At 41.1% G+C, this 21,369-nt stretch overlaps 1 protein-coding gene across 1 annotated transcript in view; it reads right to left on the bottom strand.

The window, feature by feature from the left end:
• Positions 1–3,765: 3,765 nt before the first annotated feature.
• The window catches only part of LOC132405913 (zona pellucida sperm-binding protein 3-like), a 55,851-nt gene continuing 38,247 nt past the window's right edge, over positions 3,766–21,369 (bottom strand). Inside the window, exons 8-9 of the mRNA XM_059990892.1 lie at positions 3,917–4,085; positions 3,766–3,850 (exon numbers count right to left, since the gene is read on the bottom strand). Coding sequence (XP_059846875.1) covers positions 3,766–3,850; positions 3,917–4,085 — 254 coding nt within the window. The remainder of the gene's footprint in view (positions 3,851–3,916; positions 4,086–21,369) is intronic.

The following is a 21,369-nucleotide window of genomic DNA, read 5'->3' on the forward strand; positions in this document are numbered from 1 at the left end:
CCCTACCCTTCCTTCAACTTATCATCTTTGATGTTCAATTACTGTGCAAGACTTGGCTTGCAAGATCCAGCAGCAAAAGAGATATGTGAAACTTGTACCTCTCAAGCCTGCCTACCGCTCTTGAGCATACCTGCTCCAACAACATGTTACATTTTACCCGCTCCAAGTTGCCACTTATGTGCCAGTTACACTTCACTCGATGGACCTTTCAAAACTGCATCTACATTGAATACATCCAGTTATCTTTAGAGAATTCCAAATAACCTGACTGCAGCACAGTAGCGCATAAACCTGTTGGATTGTTTCCATGGCCAAATCATGAATTATGGATAGTAAATAGCACCCAAAGGATGGTTTGCATTTCACTAATTTCACTTTTTAGGCTGAAAGAGAGCAATTAGAATAAATGTATACAGAATCAAGCTTCATATTAACACTGCATTACAACGGATAGAAAATGGAAAAATTCAGGGGAACAATAAAAACAGATTACCCAGTTAACATTCCATTTGCAATTAACCAATTAACAAGGCAATAGAAAATAAGATGCAGAACGTTTGCTGGAACTGCAGAATAATCAGGCAGTACAAAGCAATGCTACGTTTGGATAGTGCATTACAACTAGCCAATTCTGACAAACAGGAATGTTTGGTTATCTAAAATTGCCAATTTTAATGTTGTATCAGGGCCTGTAGCATGCCCAGAGAGAATACCTAAACTTACATTGGTCTCCTATACTGTTCACCTGTGCTGAAGAAATGGCAGAGATTGAATGAGCAGTTAACTTAATGGGCATTGAGCTCATTCCATTGACCTCTGAGGTCCACCACGAAGTTCAAGGTAAATTATCAAACTGTAGCGGTGTGCTACACGCAGCGCTAAAATAACGACACGGAGTTGGTAAACTGCAGTTAAAGAAGATTTTATTCAAACTTCACAGCCTCGCTTTAGAGCCTCCCTGATCCCGCCCTCCCCAGGCGCGGATGCTGTAGGGGGCACGTACTCACAGTCCCGCGCGAGCTTTTCCCTTTGTTGGTGAAGCAGACCTGGCGCTCTTTTGGGACTGGCCTTTGTGCCAGTGTGCTGGCTATTTGTGAGCCGGTTCGAGTGCGCTAGGAAGTGCTAGGGTCGCCACAAAACTACTTAAATGTCACCATACACCTTATTAAGATTCTATTCTTGTGGACATTTACAGGAAATTAATATACAATGGAATTAATGAAAAACCAAGTAAGGACAGAAAAATAATGTGCAAAAGATAATCACAAGTAAATAAATAACTGAGAACATCAATTGTACAGTCCTTGAAAGTGCGTCTACAAAGTACGTCACAGAGTCAATTCAGCATTGTGGTGAGTGAAGTTATCCACGCTGGTTTAGGAGGCTGGTGGTTGAAAGATAATAATTGATCCTGAACATGGTGGTGTGGGACTGAAGGCTTCTTTACCTTCTCCCCAATGGCAACTGTGTGAAGAGTGTATGCCTCAATACTGGGGGTTCTTGGTAGTGGATACTGCTTGGGGCAACACTCCTTGTAAATATGCTTAATGATGTGGAGGGCTTTACCTGTGGAGAAAAGACTCCCACTAACTATTTGACTTCCTGCACTCTGAGACGACTGACATGTTAATTGTTTTGGCAGATCATATTGTAGTTATCTAACATATGGGAACCTGTCTATAATGTATACATTAGACAGTTTACCATGCATTAGGTTTAGATCAGCAGCAAGGAGAGTTAACCAGATTAATGAAAATAAAAATTGATACCAAAACTCCGGTAAACTGAAGCCATTAAATAACTTGGGCTAGATACAAATGACTGACAGGTGATAAGCAGAACAAGGTTATGTCAAAATGAAAGCCAATACAGATATTTGGGGAAAGTATGTTGCATTTGTAGAACTTTATGCCAAATACATACTGTATCAAGGTTAATTGCGAACTGATTAAGCAACCAAGAAATTTCCCAAATAGATATCAGTGAGTCTGACACCTTGCCCTATTATCCTGTTTTTAATTTATTGTCATGCCTGCACTGTTTTGTGCACTTTATGCAGTCGTGGGTAGGTCCGTATTCTAGTGTAGTTGTGGTGTGTTGTTTTTTTTCTCTGTGTTGTTTTTTACGTAGTTCAGTCTAGTTTTTGTACTGTGTCATGTAACACCATGGTCCTGAAAAACATTGTCTCATTTTTACTATGTACTTTACCAGCAGTTATGGTCAAAATGACAATAAAAGTGACTTGACTTGACTTGACTCAACTTGAAAGTACGCTGGAAAGAATTATACAATTTACACTTTATTGTGCATTTGAAAACTGTTTGAATAAAGATTGCTTGCATTTCCTGTACAATAGCAAGACTATCGAAGTAGCAGCATCAGTGAAGGTAGCCATCATAGCCAGGGAAATGATCACTTCAGTTATCACACCTATAAAAGGAAGCAGAGGTTAGAGAGAAACTTTCAAAAGCAATAGAGGTGGGACCTTGAACTCACCCCTTCATGAAGTTTGCCACCAAGGTTGCTCGATCGCGTAGAAGGATTGGGTTGCAGGGTCGGTCCCTCTGTTCTCCAGAACGAGCAGTGGTCCAAGCGCCCTCTGATTTCACTCGATTTACTGGTCAAAAAATAAAGTGCGACCTTACACACCCAGCAGGAACAAAACACTTACCAGCCTCAGACTGAGTCACCCTCCGGCCTCTTGAAGCAACTACACTCTCCCCTGTGGCTGTGCAGTCACCCAGGTGACACAGGCAAAGACGCCGAAGCTCATATCTTCCAATGGAGTCCACCTAACCAAGAAAACTTCATTATTAATAAGGTCGGTCATGAGAATCACAAGCCCTGAGTTGGAAAAAACAACAACTTACATATTCTGCGTCGTTCTGGAAAGTGCAAGCTTTGTTTATGGAATCGTCCCGATCAACTGCAGCAGCTTTCAAGCGACAACTGATGAAGATCTGAGGGACACATTGAATAAGGTTATCCCATGAAACTTGGTCAACATGTACAACCCAGCGTTTAATTCCTTACCAGGGAACGCTCATCTCCAAAGAAGCGGAAGGCATCCAAATCAAAGCGGAGTTTGTCCACCTCACGTTCTGCGCCTGCCAACACGAAGGTGGAAAAGGAGTCCTCGGCCACACTGTCCAGGAGGCACCTGAACAAGAGGGACATGAGGAACAGTCACAGTGAGGTGTTATTAGTTGGAGAAATCCAAATTACACTTTCCCACTGTAATCAACAACGTATCTCGGGTGGAATCCTAGTCCTGGCTTGGTGTTGCTACACAGCGGTCAATGTCCTCCCACTTTGATCAACTACATTTCCCTGCAAAGCCAAATTACTGGTCAAGAAACAATGTGACCTCACACATCCAGGAGGAATGACTGACATATCAGCCTTAGGCAGAGCCTCCCCCAACCCCCAGAGGCAAACACACCCTCCATTGAGTCTACGCAGTCACCCAGGTGACAAGAAACACAGACATTGAAGCTGCTTTCATTCAATGGGGACCAGCTAAACAAAAAAACATTCTTGATCAACTGTGTGAGCCATGACAGCCACAAGCAAAGTGATGAAATACAGCTTACCTATTCTGCTTTTCTGGAAAGTGCAAATTTGTTCATGGAATCGCTCTGATCAACTGTAGCAACTTTCAAACGACAACTGATGAAAATCTGAGGGAGACGTTGAACAAGGTTATTTATTCTGTGAAACTTTGCCAGCATCTACAACCCACAGTTAATTTCTTACCAAGAGACTCTAATTTCCAAAGAAGCGGAAGTTATCCTGATCAAAGTGGAGTTTGTCCACCTCATGGTCAGCCCCGGCACTGTCCAGAAGGCATCTGAACAAGAGGGACATGAGAACACACTGAGACGTTACATGCTAGAGAAACCGAAATTGCACTTACCCGTGGTGATCAATGATGTTGTATCTCGGGGTAGAGTCCCTGTCCCAGCTCAGTGTGGCCACAATGTAGAGCTTCAGGGGCACGTGGTTAATCATGGAAACAGAAGCTTCGATGTGAATGAGCTCGCCCAGGTAGTAGGTGGAGGAGGCGTGCTCTGTAAGCCAGTCATCTAAGAATGAAGATAGAGTTAGTGGTAATGCACGGACACGCCAAGGAATCAGCAGCCTACACATACCATTCATCAGCTGCAGAGTGAATGATAGTTGTCCCTCTTCAGCTGTGGAGCTGAACAGGATCCATGTAAGAGAGATTGGCTTACTGCTTTTTTGGAAAGACAATGGGGGGCATTGGTGAGATCAGAGAACATGCATTTGATCATGAATTCTGCAATAAATTCACAGTGTGTTACCTGAAATAACGCTGCTGAATAAGAACGAATGCCCTATTAGTTCACACAATAATCGTTCCGTGAGTCTGGGGTCTGTGGTTCAGGTTGGTGGCGTAAGCAAAAAAAGAATTTTTAACCATCTGTCAGATACCAGGTATAAAAGTGTGTAGTGCAGGTCTGATCTTGTGTGACTGGTGTAGGGGCAGGTGTAGCAGTTGTTCCACTTGGGAGGAGAAGTGGCAGGAGGGAGATCTGTGGAATGGACAAGCAGTCACCTAGGGAGTGATCCCTGTGGAAAGCAGAAAGTGGGGCGGGAGGGAAAGATGAACTTGGTTGTGGGTTCCCATTGGAAATGGCAGAAGTTCCATCAAATTACGTGTTGGATGCGAAGGCTGGTGGGGTGGACCACTCTGATTTTGATTTTTTTTTAAATTTTTGTTAGATACCTGCAAAAAAAAACTCCAGTGAATCCAGAGGAGGTCAGTATGTATCTTTCAAAGCAATATCAGAACATTTAAATTTGCAGAGTATTATCCTTATTTCACACCAAAGAGAACAGATCTATTTCCAGACTGACAAACCAATCTACACAACAACTCAAACTGGTAACTATAGTTGAAAGGTTTTATAAATACCTTCACTACACAACCACGTAACATTGCTGTATAAGTGTTGTGAGAGAAGCACTTAGAATTGAGACCATAAAGTATATTTTAGTAGAGAATGGCACAGCTCTACGTTCACACATCCCAGAATGAAAGTCTTGCAATTTAATCAGCATTATCTCAAATGTTCAAACAGTTAATGAACTACAGATTTTAAAAGTAATGACAGTACGTTGCAAGAAACTCAGCGTTGAAATTTTTCAGAGCAAATTCGACAGAAAGAAGTGTGACAGTAATTAGACAGACTGTTTTAGGTATAAATGGTCCCAGGATATGTGGTTGTCTTTCCTTAAAGGAGTTTCTTTGCCATTTTATTCAAAAAAGACCAGTACAGTATTCACGGTTCAGCATCCACTAAATTGCCTGTCTGGATATTTTGGTGAGGGTCCAGAGGAGGTTCAAGAGAACGATCCAGGAAATGAATAGGTTAATGTATGAGCAGTATTCGATGGCTCTGGAGTTTAGATGAGTGTGGGGTGGTGGGGTGGGGAGGGGGGAGGACCTATTGAATATTGAAAGGCCTAGATAGAGTGGATGTGGTGAGTCAGAAGAGCGCAGCCTCAGAATACTAGGATACCCCTTTAGTACAGGGATGAGGAGGAATTTCTTTGGCCAAAGGGTACTGAATCTGTGGCACTGATTGCCATAGATGAGTCTCATTAGACCATGGATTTGCGCCTTGGAAGATTTCCAGCCAGGTCTGGGCAGGGTTGTATGGGAGACCGGCAGTTGCCCATGTTGCAAGCCTTCCCCTCTCCACACCACCGATATACAATTTACGTCAACGATTTAGATGAAGGCATTGAGAATAACATCAGCAAGTTTGCTGATGATACTAAGCTGGGTGGCAGTGTGATATGTGATGACAATGTTAGGAGAATTCAGGGTGACTTGAATAGGCTGGGTGAGTGGGCAGATACGTGGCAGATGACGTTTAATGTGAATAAATGTGAGGTTATCCACTTTGGGAGTAAGAACAGGAAAGCAGATTATTATCTGAATGGTGTAGAGTTAGGTAACGTAGAAATACGAAGAGATCTAGGAGTCCTTGTTCATCAGTCACTGAAGGTGAATGAGCAAGTGCAGCAGGCAGTGAAGAAGGCTAATGGAATGTTGGCCTTTATTACAAAGGGAATTGAGTACAAGAGCAAGGAAATCCTCTTGCATTTGTACAGAGCCCTGGTGAGACCACACCTGGAGTATTGTGTACAGTTTTGGTCCCCAGGGTGAAGGAAGGACATCCTGGATGTAGAGGAAGTTCAGCGTAGATTCACAAGGTTAATTCCTGGGATGTCAGGTCTGTCTTACACAGAGAGGTTAGAGAGACTGGGCTTGAACACGCTGGAATTAAGGAGTTTGAGAGGGGATCTGATTGAAACATATAAGATTATTAAGGGATTGGACAAGATAGAGGCAGGAAATATGTTCCAGATGCTGGGAGAGTCCAGTACCAGAGGGCATGGTTTGAGAATAAGGAGTAGGTCATTTAGGACAGAGTTAAGGAAAAACTTCTTCTCCCAGAAAGTTGTGGGGGTGTGGAATGCACTGCCTCAGAAGGCAGTGGAGGCCAATTCTCTGGATGTTTTCAAGAAGGAGCTAGATAGGTATCTTATGGATAGGGGAATCAAGGGATATGGGTACAAGGCAGGAACCGGGTATTGATAGTAATTGATCAGCCATGATCTCAAAATGGTGGTGGAGGCTCGAAGGGCCGAATGGTCTACTTCTGCACCTGTTGTCTATTGTCTATTGATATTGTCCAAGGGAAGGGCACTAGGACCCAAGCAGCTTGGCACCGGTGTCATCGCAAAGCAACGTGTTATTAAGTGCCTTGCTCAAGGACACAACGCTCTGCCTCAGCTGAGACTCGAACCAGTGACCTTCAGATCACTGGACCAATGCCTTATCCACGCACCAACACCTGTAGAGGCCAAGTCACTGTATATATTTACAACAGACATTCCTGATCAGTAAGGGCATCAAATGTTACTAGGAGTAGGCAGGAGGATGGGGTTCAGATGGGAAATAAATCAGCCATGATGGAATCCTGGAGCAGACTCAATGGGGAAAATGGTCTAATTCTGCTCCTATGTCTTTTGGTCTTATCTCAGAAGTGTGCTCACTATTGATGCGTGTTTAAACCATATGCAATACCAGCAGATCTCTGTTACATACCAACAGCTAACTATAGCCTCTCAGTAGAGCTTGTCTCTACAAATGTGATATATTTTCTCTCTGGTGCTGAGTCAACGATAATAGGCTATGCTGTCTGTGATGGTCTAAGAATAAGTCCAGTGAAGAGTTAAAGTGAAGTTTTGTTGCCATAATTTTCTCCTCTTGCCAAATGGTTGTTATCTCAATATACCATCACATAGAGCATACACTATAATTGTAGGGTTAGTTCAACACTATTACAGATTGGGGAGTCAGAGTTCTGCATCCAACTCTGGCATCCTCTGTAAGAGGTTTCTCTGTAATTCCCATGAAAGCATGAGTTTCCTCCTGGTTATCCGGTTTCCTCCCAAATTCCAAAGACGTTCTGGTTAATAGGTTAATTGGTCACTGCCTGTGAATAGACTAGAGTTAAATAAGGTGGGTTGCTAGGTGATGTGGCACATTGTGCCGGAAGGGCCTGTTCAATGCTGTATCTCTAAAAAAAAATAAATCCAGTCCAGCAACTCAGGAACAATATTTTACATCACTTCACCAAACCCTGGACTTTTTGGATGTTTGTCTATCTATCACTTAGACAAAGCATGAAATTTTTCAGGTGGATGTAAATATTCCGGGCATTGTCTTGAAGGAGAGCAGCCAAATTACTCCCAATCTCACAGCCATTAACTCTGGTCATTTTCACATGCTGTGAGAGTTTTGCAGAAATCAGAAACATCACAACAGTGATCACATCTGGAAGAAAAATATGTTATTGGCAGGAAAATCTGTCAGATTTGCAATAGGTTTCAAGGGAGAAAAGTGGCCACTGAGTCTTCTGCTACTGAAGCTCAGCCACTTCAAGGTTTGATACGCTGTGCATTCAGAGATGCTCTTCTGCACACCACTGTTGTCCTGCAGGGTTATTTGATTTACTTTTGCCTTCCTGTAAGCTTGAACCAGTCTGGCCATTCTCCTCTTTCTCTCTCATTAACAAGGCACTTCCACACACAGAACAGCCACTCACTGGATGCTTTTTTTTGTTTTTCGCACCATTGTCTGTAAACTCTAGAGACTGGCACATGTGAAAATCACAAGGGATCAGCAGTTTCTGAAATACTCAACCACCCAGTATGGCACCAGCAATCATTCCATGGTCAAAGTTACTTAGATCATATTTCCTTCCCGTTCTAATATTTGGTCTGAACAACAACTGAACCTTTTGGCATCCTTTTATACATTGAGTTGCTGCCTTATAAATGGCTGAATTGATGAGCAGGTTTACAGGTGTCCCTAATAAAGTGGCCATTGACTGTATATCAAGTCACCTTTCATCTTCTTTCTCTCCTTGGAGAAAAGTCCTAGCATGCCCAGCCTATTCTCATAAAATATGTTTTCTAATCCAGGCATAATCCTGGTAAATCTCCTCTTCACCCTCTCTAAAACTTCCATATTCTTCCCATGATGAAACAACCAGAACTGAACACAATACTCCAGTACTCCATGTGGTCTAATCAGAATTTTATAGATCGAAACATTACCTTGCAGCTGTGCAACTCAAATCTCCCAACTAAAGAAGGCCAACACATCGTACACATTCTTAGCCATGCTATCAACTTATGCTGCAACTTTGAGGAATCTCTGGATGTGAACCCCCAGATTCTCTGGTGTTCCACCCTGATAAGAATCCTGCCATTAGCCCTGCACTCCGTCTTCAAGTTTGATCTTCCAAAGTGTATCACTTCACAGTTTTCTGTATTTGCCAGCCCTCCTCTTATACCCTATCAATGTCCCATTGTATCCTTTGACAATTTTCTACACTGTCCGAAACACCACCAAACTTAGTGACATCTGCACACTACTAACAGATCCCTCCACCTCCTCATCCAGGTCATTTATAAAAATCACAAAGAGCAGGTTTCCCAGAACTGATCCCTGTGGAACACCACTGGTTTTCCACATGAAAAACCATCCCCAATTTATGCTCCCAAATTCTTGTCTAATAGCCTTAATTTACCTTCCCCTAATTAAATACTTCCTCATAAAATCTGCTCCTGTTCCTGTCCAAGGCCATGGTAAGGGTCAGGGAGTTATAGTCACTGTCTCAACATCATCACCCAGTCCGTGATCTGTCACCTGACTAGGTTCGTTGTCTAGTACTAGGTTTAATATGGCCCTTCTCTATTGGTCTGTCTGCACACTGTTAGAATCCTTCCTAGACACACGTAACAAATTCCACCACAACCAAATCTTCTGTACTGAAGTGGTGCCAACCAATATTAGGGAAGTTGAAGTCACCCATGACAACAACCCTGTTATTTTTGCATCTTTTCACAATCTGCCTCCTGATCTCTCCTCGGTGTCATTGATGCAATTAGGAAGTCTATAGAATACTTCCAACAGAGTGATTGCTCCATTCCTGTGTTGGACTTCCACCACACTGACTCAGTAGACAATCCCTCCATGATGTCCTCCCTATCTGAGGTTTGATACCATCCTTGATTGTAAGGGTGATGTAATTGTTATTTTGTTATTGAGTGGAGCAACGACAGGGGTACCCTGTACTGGCTGCTAAGCCTACTTCTCCCTCTTGAAAGTCACCTGTATCCCCTGTCAATGTACCCCTCAGCTTCCTGAATGATTTGGAGTACATCCAGTTCCCTAATGTGTTCTGTAAAAAGCTGCAGTTGCATGTTCTTCATCAGGGATACTGTCTTCCCACATCCCAAATGAGGAAAGTTCCACTGTCCTGGCTTATATTCCTCCTGCTCTATCTGTACAATTATGAAAGAAGAAAGGAACTTACCAGAAACTTACCCTAGCCTCTGCTTCTGCTCACTGAGCTCCACACTCTAACCCTCACCACCCACACAACTGCCTTTTATTGGCCTTTCCCAAGAGCCTCATTGACCAATGATCTCAAGCCTTTAATCCTCAGTGTGTATTTTGAGTAACACACAGTCCTTACTGAAGACTGAGTGTTTGCAAGAGCTACTGTTTGATTCTGGTGGAACTGAACCTTAGTGTGAAGACTTTAGGAGAGAGGAAGAAAAATAATAATGAAACAAAAATTACAATGAAGGAACCATAGCTTATCAATTTAACTCACTACAGTTGGTGAACTGATAATGGGCTTATTTTTGCTATTTCTCTTCCAATAGGCTCAGCTGAAGATGATCCAAGATGGCGGCGTGACGCAGCTTGCGGCGGCCACTCCAGAACTGATTATCTGTTGTTTGTGAAGCAGGGTGCCATGCGTAATCATAATCGATTGAAAACGGACGTGGAAGCACGGAGAAACATCGGGAATTTCCAGGAAGACCTTCTTCATTGCTGCTGCTGCTGTGAGGTCCGGGACTCAGCTGGGAAGAACAGGCCCCAAGACCTCGGGGTCGCGTTGCTGATGGCCGTTGGCGGGGCCGTCTTAATATGCTCGGCAGAGGATGGTGCTCGGAGAAGCTGTGCCGGAGGTGATGGTCGTCGGCTTGGAGGTTCGACGGACTCAGGTCACTTTCAGTGTGTGCTGCGTCTGCGAGGCTGGTTCGACAGAGCTTCCATTGTGCACTGCGTCTGTGAGGCTGAGTCGGGCGGCGCCTTGGAAGTCCATAGGGGGGTACTCCCTTCTGCTGCCAGCGTAGGATGGCGAGTCTGTCGGGACCCTGGGGACTTGTGGAAACTGTGATGATTTCTTTTGAACTTACAGTCCTTTAATATCTTGGACTATTTTTACTGTGCCCATGGTCTGTTTTGTTTTATCAATTAGGCTATTGTTTGCACTGTTGTGGTTTTGTGCAGGTCTTGTAGCTTTAGTTTTTGGTCTTGTTTTTGTCTGGTGGATTTGGAGCTCCTTCCTGGGGAACGTGCTAGACGGTAGCGCGATATTAATACGCAGCAGCCTCTCCGGACTCTGGATTGGGGATTGCCAAACGTTACGTGGGATTTTCCGGTGTAGTCTGTTTTGTCATATGCTTTTGTGATATCATTCTGGGGGAACGTTGTCTCATTTTTTAACTGCATTGCACTTGTGGTTTCTAAATGGCAATAAACTGAATCTGAATCTGAAGGACCAATGCTCAATAGTTGCTAGGTGATGGGTGAAAACACTGGTGCAGAACAGATATAAACCTAGCTATCTGCACTGGATATTTGAACCAAGATTTCTGAAGATAGATTTCAGCTGGGTTAGATAAAACTCATAAAAGTACCCATTTCGCAACAAATAAATTAATGCAGTACTTCTACTTTTATGATTAAATACTTCATTCAGTCAACACATAATAATACAGCATTGGTGAGAATGTCGAGCCATCGCATTGCAGCAGGCTGAATTAAACCCCAACTTGTTTTCTCACTGGCAAGACCATCCCCACCGCTGAGCGCATCTGCAAGGAGCCCTACCACAAGAGGGCAGCATCCACCACCAAGGATCTCCACCATCCCGGCCACACTCTATCCTCACTGCTGCCAAGGAAACACAGCAGCCTCACATCCCAGACCACCAGGTTCAGCAATTACCTGCAACCATCAGATTCCTGAACCAGCCTGGATGCCTGGACTCACTTCAACACTCAATGATTCCACACCCTACGGACTCACTTTCAAGGGGTCTGCAGCTCATGTTCTCCGTTTGAATTATCTGTCTATCTGTCTTTTTATTTCTTTATTTACTAATGTTTCTATCTATCTATATATTTACTTATTTGGTTGTTTAATGATTATTTGCACAATTTAATTTCCTTTTGCACATTGGATTAATTCTTCTGTATTTCTCTGTTTTACTGCAAATGCCTGCAAGAAAATGAATCTTTTGGTATATGGTGGCATATATGCATATTAATAATAAATTTACTTCAAACTACTTTCCTGAATTTTCAATTTGAACTTTCTACCGGTTTGTTGCTCTTATATCTTTCTGTTAAGTTTGGTTGATCATTATCCTCTATGTACCTAATAATTTAATGCCTACGTTACATGTTTCTAGTTCCTGTAATCATAGCCTGAAGCAGCTTTAGAATTCTCTGACTATGGACTCAGGGTCACTGACATCTTCTCAGAATCTAGCTGGCATGGGTTAACACATGGTCTACACATTACAGCAGATTCCCAGTGCTGCTTATATCTTTCTATAAGCTGCCAAGTTTATAGGTAAATGTAAACAATAGCTTGGAACTGCTTACAATTTTGTTTCCCAGATGCAGAAGGCACTATAGCAAAATAGTCACTAAGTCAATCCTTGCCTTAAAGAAAAAAGTCTTAAATTTTTAAAAAATTGAGTATATTTGGCCTGTACTTTAGAAGAATATGGGTGATGTGTTCATTTAGCTCATTAGAATGTTACCTGTGCTTGGAAATTCTTTGCATTTTATTAATCTTTTGTAATTCAGAAATCATTTATAAACCAGAAATCCTCCGTGATTGTGAAGTGTCTGTTAAGAACTATTTGTCTAAAATTTGTATAATTAAAAATAAACTATTTTTAAACTACTTTGTTTGCTATATGTATCTCTTTCGTGATAGGGAGGGGGAATCCCACCATTCAAATATTGGCTATTGACTGCTAGACCATGCATAGAGACCGCACAGGGAAGTAAGATAGTTTCTTTAAGAGTAGGCGGATATAGTATAACCACTTTATAGTGTGGGTACCATTTATTCCTACGTATATCAGATAGTGCTTAAAATCTGTTTTGACTTTAGAGCTTTGCAGATACTGAACCCAATAGCAGGAGTGGAAAATACGCCTGCAGATGATGGAAATATGAGATAAATCTCAAACAGCAGGAGTCTTGCAGCAGGTGGAGGTATCAAATTGTGAGGGGTTTTAGGAGGATGGATACTGGGAGATTTCACGTTTCACATTAATCTTGAACTGAGGGCATGGTTGCAGGATAAGGAATTGCCTCTGACTGAAATTGGAGAAAAAGTTCTCTCAGGGCCATTGAATCTTTAGAATTCTCTACCTCAGAACTACAGAAACAGAATCATTTTGTACAGTATATTTTTTCAGATTTGTACAAATTTTAACCTATAGCAATGTCCAGTGCAAACTAAAAGGATTAGTTTGCTACAATCTTAATAAATGGCAGATCAGGCTCTCCAGCTCTTGTGCTTTTTGGGCAAGTTAGCAGTGTTGTGGATGGGTATCCAATGCTGGCTCCCCTAACACTAGTGTAATGAAAGAATATGTTTACTTATTCCCTAGACATTGGAATTTTAGGACGTAATCCACATTTGGGACTAAAAGTACAGAAATCTGAGTTCATATCTTACCGCAGTTAAATGTAATTTATGTAATAAATCTGGATTAAACTGCTAACATCAGTAACAAAAACCTTTTGGCTATTATTTAAATATCCTTCCCTGGTTTGGCCCATTTCTAATTCTTTCCTGACTTTAGATTTTTAGTTCAAATCAAATTAGATAAGGCACAAGTGCCTAAAGGGCTTGACAAGGAAGCAAAAGATCGTCCTGTGCTTGATTTCTTTTTGCCTATTCCACTCCTAGACTTCACAATGAATTCGATCCCAATAATTAATTTATTTTTCCAAAGGCCTTTTGACTTTGGACCATTTCCTGTGTATTTCAGGCAAAAGTAGTCTGACGTTCTCAGCTAAAATAGACTGTGCCTAATTTCTAAAACTGAGTTTCAACTTGCAAACTAAAGTTAATGTGTCCAATAACCTCGATAGGTTTCCAATTTGTGTTATAATCCAATTTGTTTGTGACATTTAGAATATCCCATGGTAATTGGGTACAGTAGTAAGGAGAGAGATATCCATCAACAATTATCCCTAAGTAATCTGCAATATTTATTTTTATAATGGAGAATTTATTATAGAATTACTATCATATACATTGGTGTTTTATGTGGATGTAAGCAAGACCCAAGGATTATTCATTCTATAGAATTTAAAGGAGAAAATATTTTTAGTAATAGTTGATTTGTGAACCACAATTATTCAAAACCTAATATAAATATTATATAATTCAGTGGTTTAATACTGCTAAGTAACTCATCAGATGTATTTTTCAGTATTGGAATATGCAAGATTTTTGCACATTACGAAGATGCCCCCAACACAAGTTTCACAACTCGATTTGAAGTGAAGGAATATGCTGAAGGACATTAAACATTGTATTTAAACGTAGTGATTGAAACTAAAAGTGAAAGTATAGTTTCCTCTGATAGAAAGGTTATAGCTGATAAGAAACCCAGAGCAGAACGTTTTTGTGTGATACATTATTCCCACCTTTATACGCCTTTTGACAATTGAATGTTAAAGCAAGTATTTTGCTTGAAGGTACTGTATGAAATTCAGTTCATAATGTTCCATTCGGTTCCTCCCAACTCTGTAAATATCCCAACTCATGACACCCTCTAGCCGGTTTCAAGCCAGCTGCACATCTATGAGACTGAAGTCATAACTGCACTCACATTGCAGGAATTTGAACAAGAGCAACAACAGTTCTTTACCAATGCATGTTGGTGCCTTAAAGCAGTCTGCTGCAACAATTCCCAGACCTTTACAGCGATTGCAACTGAAGAAGGTCATGTTTAATTATTTCTACTTAACCAGCTCGCCAGAGGGGTCACCACCAGCATGGTGGTCTTGCTGAACTCAAACCTTACTACAACCTTCCAGTGGCTGTCCTGGTTTTTGGGCACAGTCCCAACTCTCCAGACACCCACCACAAGTCATAATGTTCAATAACAGGCCTTCTCTTCTTCCATCAACCTGAGCCTGGTCTTGGCCTCAAGATCAATTCTTCCCTATCTTGAGCCTTGGGCGCTGAAGAAATGATAATCAGCAACAGTTTCTTTTAGTGGACTTTTAATATCACTGTAGGCTTTGTAGCTTGTCTTGTTTTAGGCTCTGTATCACAACACATACTATTCAGTTCATACATCACCCCTCTGCTTTCTTATCTATTATGGTATTCGGATATGCAATCACAAGACTTTAAAATTCTTATTATTTTCAAATCTCAGCTTGGTTTTATCCCACCATAGCTCCATTGTTTTCTCTAGATCTCTACCCCTCTGAGGTATCCACATTTCCCCAACACCTGCTTCTTAAATATCCAGGAATCTCTTTGTTCCATCATCATTGGTCAATCCTTCACCTGCTAAGACCCCAATTTCCAAAGTTACTTCTTTAAACATTTCTACATAATGTTCTAAGACATCCTTTGTACCACCTATTTAAATATATTCTAAAGCAAAATAGCACAGATGCTAGACATCTGCAATAAAAAGCAAGTTCTGGAAATGCGCAGCAGGTCAGACAGCAATTATGGAGAGATAAAAAATATTTCAGATGATGATTTTTCTCCAGAATCAAAATAGTAGGAAAGGTGTCTAATTTACTGAATATCTCCCAGATGCGTTTGTCTTTAATCTCAATAACACCCTATGCGGCTTAGCATATATGATTAGATTACTGAGATCCAAATTTAGCTGTTCTGCTAACTTAAATTAAATGGAATCTGAATAAATCACTGGTTGTTATTTTTGCACCCCACAGACTAATTAATCCATTTGTTGTAAAGATTTTTGAAGATGACATGATGAGAAATGATATAAATGTTCATTGTCTAAGTCCTTTAGAGCTATTTGCATTGTTCATGGGAGTAAATATTATTGTTTTATTTGTATCTTTACCAGTGTTGCCAAGCTTTGAAGTTACCTTGGCTTCACAGCAGCCCTTTTTCTCAGTTGATGACACAGAATTGGATATTACTATCACTGCAAGGTTGGTATTGCCTTCTAACCGAAAATGGGATTTTTGGAAAATATTGAGAGAGCTGGTGGGATCAGCTGGGTCATAAATTGGACATCTCGTTCCTACATTGATTTAAATGACACGTGGGAATTGCAGTGGATTTTTGTGTTGGCTGGCATTGAATTGGAAACTGAATTAACCACGGGTTCATCAATAACTGCAATAGTGTTTTGGGTTCTGCTTGTCACTCCTTGGTGGGAATATGTGTGGTAATCTGATGATAAGTCGGATGAAATGATTTTCCTGAGTGGTCCCTGGCTTTAAGAAATGTTTCAGCTTCTAGATTTCAAGCATTACTCCCTTTAGACAAAGAAGCTTCAGAGTACATATGACAAAAAGGTACAAAATCAACACCAGTTTGAATTAGGTATAGAGAGATGAAAGCTGTTTCTATCAAGTGGTAGTTCAAGGATTGGGAGATAGATTTAAAACTCTGGGTAAATGATATGAGGTGGATATGAGAGCAACATAGAGGTGTTTTTGTGAGAAAATTGGATAGGCTGTTATGAAAAGCTGGGAAATGGAATGATTTCTGTACTAGAAAGGTACAGAAACTTCTGTGTTTTGAGAATTTCCAGAGTCAACTATTCACCACAATTTAATTGGATAAGTTGTTCAGGGAATTATTTTTTGGCCTATAAAGAAAGAATGGGAAATAGGAATGAAAAGATTTTACTGCTGTGACAATTTCAAATGTCAACCATTTGCTTTGGAGGCCTTTTATTCCCAATCTTATTCTTTACAGATTCACTTATGGAAAAGATTATGTCTGAAATACATCTTATGGAAATGTTTGTTTGATGAACTTCAATAAAAAATAAATTACAAAAAAGGGAAAAGATTTGACGGTTGAGCCTTCTGTTTGGAATATCAAAAATGGTAAAATAATGAGCATTGCAAATTCACTTCAAACAGTGCCTGTACGTAGGGTCTGTAAAGTATTCCAAAACTTTCAGAATCTATATAAGTCCTAATCTTGTCATGTGCTTATTATATTCTTGGTAAGTTTACTGTTTGGTCCAGCTGAGCCAAGGTCACAGCAAAATTGCTTAGCATAAATAATCTTAGAAAATGAACAGCTTTCTTGCCAAGGAGTCAGTTTAATACTAAAGACTGGTTATTTTATTTTGGTATTAGTTATTAGTAATCTTGTGTGATTAAGAAGTTAGATGCTGCTTTTAATCTTGCGCTACTGTTTCAGTTCCAGTTCTGTGCTGTACTTTTTGGCTATGACAGTTGTAGAGATGAGTTTTCAAAGGGTTCGGCTCTGTCATCAACAAGTGTAGAGGTGCTGACCTTGAGACACAGAACAGCAAGGGTGAGAGGAGGAGGAGACTCTGTGTAAGAAAACAAGCTCTCGCTGAGAATTCAGCAGACCTTTCTTTTGCATGGATTTTTCATCCAAGTGAAATTTCCATTGACTTTGCATCACCAAGCAGGTTCCAAGTTGTTTATTGATCAGTGTTAGTTTACATTTCTACACTGCAGAATGAGTTTGTTTGGTCCAATCAATCTGTACCACTGTTAGGAAGTGTAATCCAGTTCACATCATTTGCCTTCTCTTTTCTGCCTTACTTGAGCAATGGTTTGGAGATACAAGAAGTGTATCTAAGTGTATATTGTCTCCAATTAGTTACTTAATAATACCCTTCTGAAAGTGGCAGATTCCATCCTTCAGCCTGTCAGGTGCCATAGCTAAGCCACTCATACCAAAACCAATCTTAGCACCTTGTAACCTAGAACAACTCAGTCTATTCTTTCCGTTTCCTTGAAAAAGAGAGAAAAAACTACAGGTGGCAGATTATCTTAAATAGGATCAGAAGTTGCTGGAAACACCCAGTAAGTTAGGGTGCAATTGTGGATAAAGGAAAAGAGTTAATTCAATTTGAAGATATGTTGTTGGAACTGGCAAAGTGAGAAACCAAGTTAATTATAAGCTAGTGAGAGGGTGAGGGAGCGAAAGAAAGCACAAAAAGGACGGCCACTGGTAGAGTGGGGCCACTTTTGCTCAGATGATACCATCTGATTGTTTGACTAACGAGAGAGGGAGGTGCTAAATAAATTAACTGAAGTTGTGAAATGAAGGCTAAAGCTGTGAAGACTAAAAGCAAAAGTAAATGCCCAACACATAATTTTCTGGTAGGGAGAAAGACTGGGTTAATATTACAGTTGGAGAATCTTGCACCAGAGTCAGCCATTTTGAACCAAACAGAAAACATGGGTTACCTGAAGATGTCAAATTTGAACTTGAGTCCCAAATGGTGCGATGTACGAACAAGAAATTGAGGTATAGAGCCTCAGGCTTATGTCAGGCTTCAGAATAATAGAGACCACGGACAGGTACGGGGGATGCAGAATCACAATTATAGTCAACTTGAGGCTCTACATTGCCTTTAATAAATCAAAATCAGAATCACGTTTAATATCATAGGCTTATGTTGTGAAACTTGTTGACTTGCAACAGAAGTATATTGCAATATATAATAAAAACTACAAATTTCTATAAAAGGCAGCAGAGAAATTGTCCAGGGGCTAATCCAGACATCGGAAGTTTGGAGAGGAGGGGACTACATTGCCCAAGGATAAAAAGGCAGCAGCGGGTCAGGGCAGCGAAGAAGAGCTTTGACCAGCAAACAGTTGTGTTTGGGATTGATTACTAAGAGCAAATTAAAGAAATGGTAACAGCGGCAACCATTGCCGGAGTGGACATAGATAGAGTGATGATCTCGAGGCTTTAATTTTTTGAGGTTTTATCGAAGACAGGCTTCACTCAGAGAGAGCAAAGGGAAAAAAAGTTTAAGTTTTTTCCCTTCTCATCTTTATCTCTGCTCAGCTAGCGCGGTAGAAATGCCAGGCAGGATAGTGACATTCGCCTCTTGGGATGTGGGAAGGCAGGGAGACCTCTAGTGTCCCTGACGACTACAACTGCAAGAAGAGCATCTAGTTGCACCTTCTAACAAACTGTGTTAAGGAGTTGGAGCTGGAACTGGATTAGCGCAAGATCATTTGGGAGACTGAGGGGGTGATAGGTAGGACATATAGAGGAGTAGTTACACCCAAGGTGTAGGATACAGGAAACTGGGTGACAGTCATAAAGGGGAAAGAGGTTAAGGAGCCATCCTGCAGAGTACCCTGTGACCATCCGGTAAGAACAGGTAAGTAATAACAATAATATTAATAAGCAGTTTATTGACCTGAATGGAAAATTATTTTGTTAGAGTAGCAACATTTAAAAACGCACTTAGCAATAATAATAAATATAATAACAATAATATTAACTAAAATAAAGTATAGAATAATAATTGTTGTATATGCTTATTGCATTTGGTAGGAAAGATTTTCTGTAATGATCATTGTGACAGTGGAGCTGAGTGAGCCTGTTTTAAGGGTGCTATGCTGCTTATTCAGTAGGTCATGGAGAGGATGTGCCAGATTGTCCCCAATGGATATCAGTTTGTTTAGTGACCTCCTCTCCACCACAAACTCAAGAGTCCAGGTTGTAGCCAAGGACGGATCCAGCCATTTTGATGAGTTTATTTAGACTTTTTGCATCACCAACACCAATGTCATTACCCCAGTTTGGATACTGTCGGGGGGTTGACCTAACGGAGAAAAGTCATAGTCGTTGAGTCTCTGGCACTGAGTCTGTCTTTGTGACTCAGAAGGGAAGGTGGGGGAAGGGGCATGCTGTGGTGATAGGGGATTTGGTAGTCAGGGGAACAGAAAGAGATTCCCAGATGGTATGTTGTCTCCTGGGTGCCAGGGTCTGGGATATCTCAGATCAAGTCCTCAGCATTCTTAAGTGAGAGGGTGAACAGTCAGAAGTCGTGGTCCTCCTAGCATGGGGCGGACGAGTGATGAGGTTCTGCAAAGGGAGTTCAGGGAGTTAGGCATGAAGTTAAAGGGCAGGACCTGCAGCATTGTGAGCTCAGGATTGCTACCCATGCCACGTGCTAGTGAGGCTAGAACTAGGAAGATTATGCAGTTTAATACATGGATAAAGAGTTGGTGTAGGAGGGAGGGCATCAGATTTATGGATCATTGGGCTCTTTTCCAGGAAGGTGGGGCCTGTACGGAAAGGACGGGCTGCACCTGAACTAGAAGGGGACTAATATCATAACGGGAAGGTTTGTTAATGCTGCAAGGTGGGATTTAAGCTAGAGTTGCAAAGGGATGATAACCAGAACCTGAGAACAGTTAGTGGAGATTTTGTGGAGGCAATCATTGTTAAGACCTCAGACAAAATGAGGAATCAAAAAGGTTGAGTATGATGGGACTAGTGTTCTGAGCTGTCTGTATTTCAATGCAAGAAGTATCGTAGGAAAGGTGGATGACAGTGCTGAAGATGAGGCTGGATTACAAACAGAGACAATGTGTACTGAGGAGAGGCTGCTGAGAGGCCAAAATTGCAGTCAATAGGATGAGTTGTAACATAAACAGCAGACAAAATCAGAAGGGTGAATACAGGACTGAAGGTGTTACATTTGAATGTGTGCAGTATATGGAATAAGGTAGATGAACTTGCAATACAGCTGCAGATAGGCAGGTATGATGTTGTAGGCACCACTGAATCATGGGTGAAAGATTATAGCTGGGAGCTTAATATCCAAGGATATACATTGTATTGAAAGGACAAGCAGGAAGGTAAGAGAGGATGGCATTGCTCTGTTGGTAAAAAAATGAAATCAAAGCAGTAGAAAGAGGTTAAAAGAGGCCTACAAATTACAATGGGAGATAGAAAATGAATGCCAAAAGGGCATTGTTACAATAGGCATGGGAGACTTCAATACGCAGACAGATTGAGAAAATCAGGATGGTGCTGGATTACTGGAGGGGGAATTAGTACAGTGCCTGTGAAATGGCCTTTTAGAGCAGCTCTTGGTTGAACCCACTAGAGGATCATCTATTCTGGATTAAGTGTTGTGCAATGAACCAGAAGTGATAGAGATCTTAAGGTAAAGGAGCACTTAGGGGAGAGTGATCATAATATGATTGAATTCACCCTGAAATTTGAGGAGGAAAAGCTGAGGTCAGATGTATCAGTATTACAGTGGAGTAAAGGAAATTACAGAGGCATGAGAGAGGAGATGGCCAGAATTATTTTGGAAAGAACACTGGCAGGGATGATGGCAGACCACCAATGGCTGGAATTTCTGGAAGCAATTTGGAAGGCGCAGGATATATATATATATCCCAAAGGGGAAGAGGTATTCGAAAGGAAAGATGTCACAACCATGGCTACCAAGAGAAGTCAAAGCCAACATAAAAGCCAAAGAGAGGGCATATAGTATAATAAAACAAAAATTAGTCATAAGTTAGAGGATTAGGAAGCTTTTAAAAACCAACTGAAGGCAACTAAGAAAATCATTAAGAAGGTAAAGATGGAACACAAAAGTAAGCTAGCCAATAATATTGAAGTAGATACCAAAAGTTTCATCAGATACATAAAATGTAAAAGACAGGCAA

Source organism: Hypanus sabinus, chromosome 16 (genome assembly GCF_030144855.1).
Source record: "Hypanus sabinus isolate sHypSab1 chromosome 16, sHypSab1.hap1, whole genome shotgun sequence".
Lineage (NCBI taxonomy): Eukaryota > Metazoa > Chordata > Chondrichthyes > Myliobatiformes > Dasyatidae > Hypanus > Hypanus sabinus.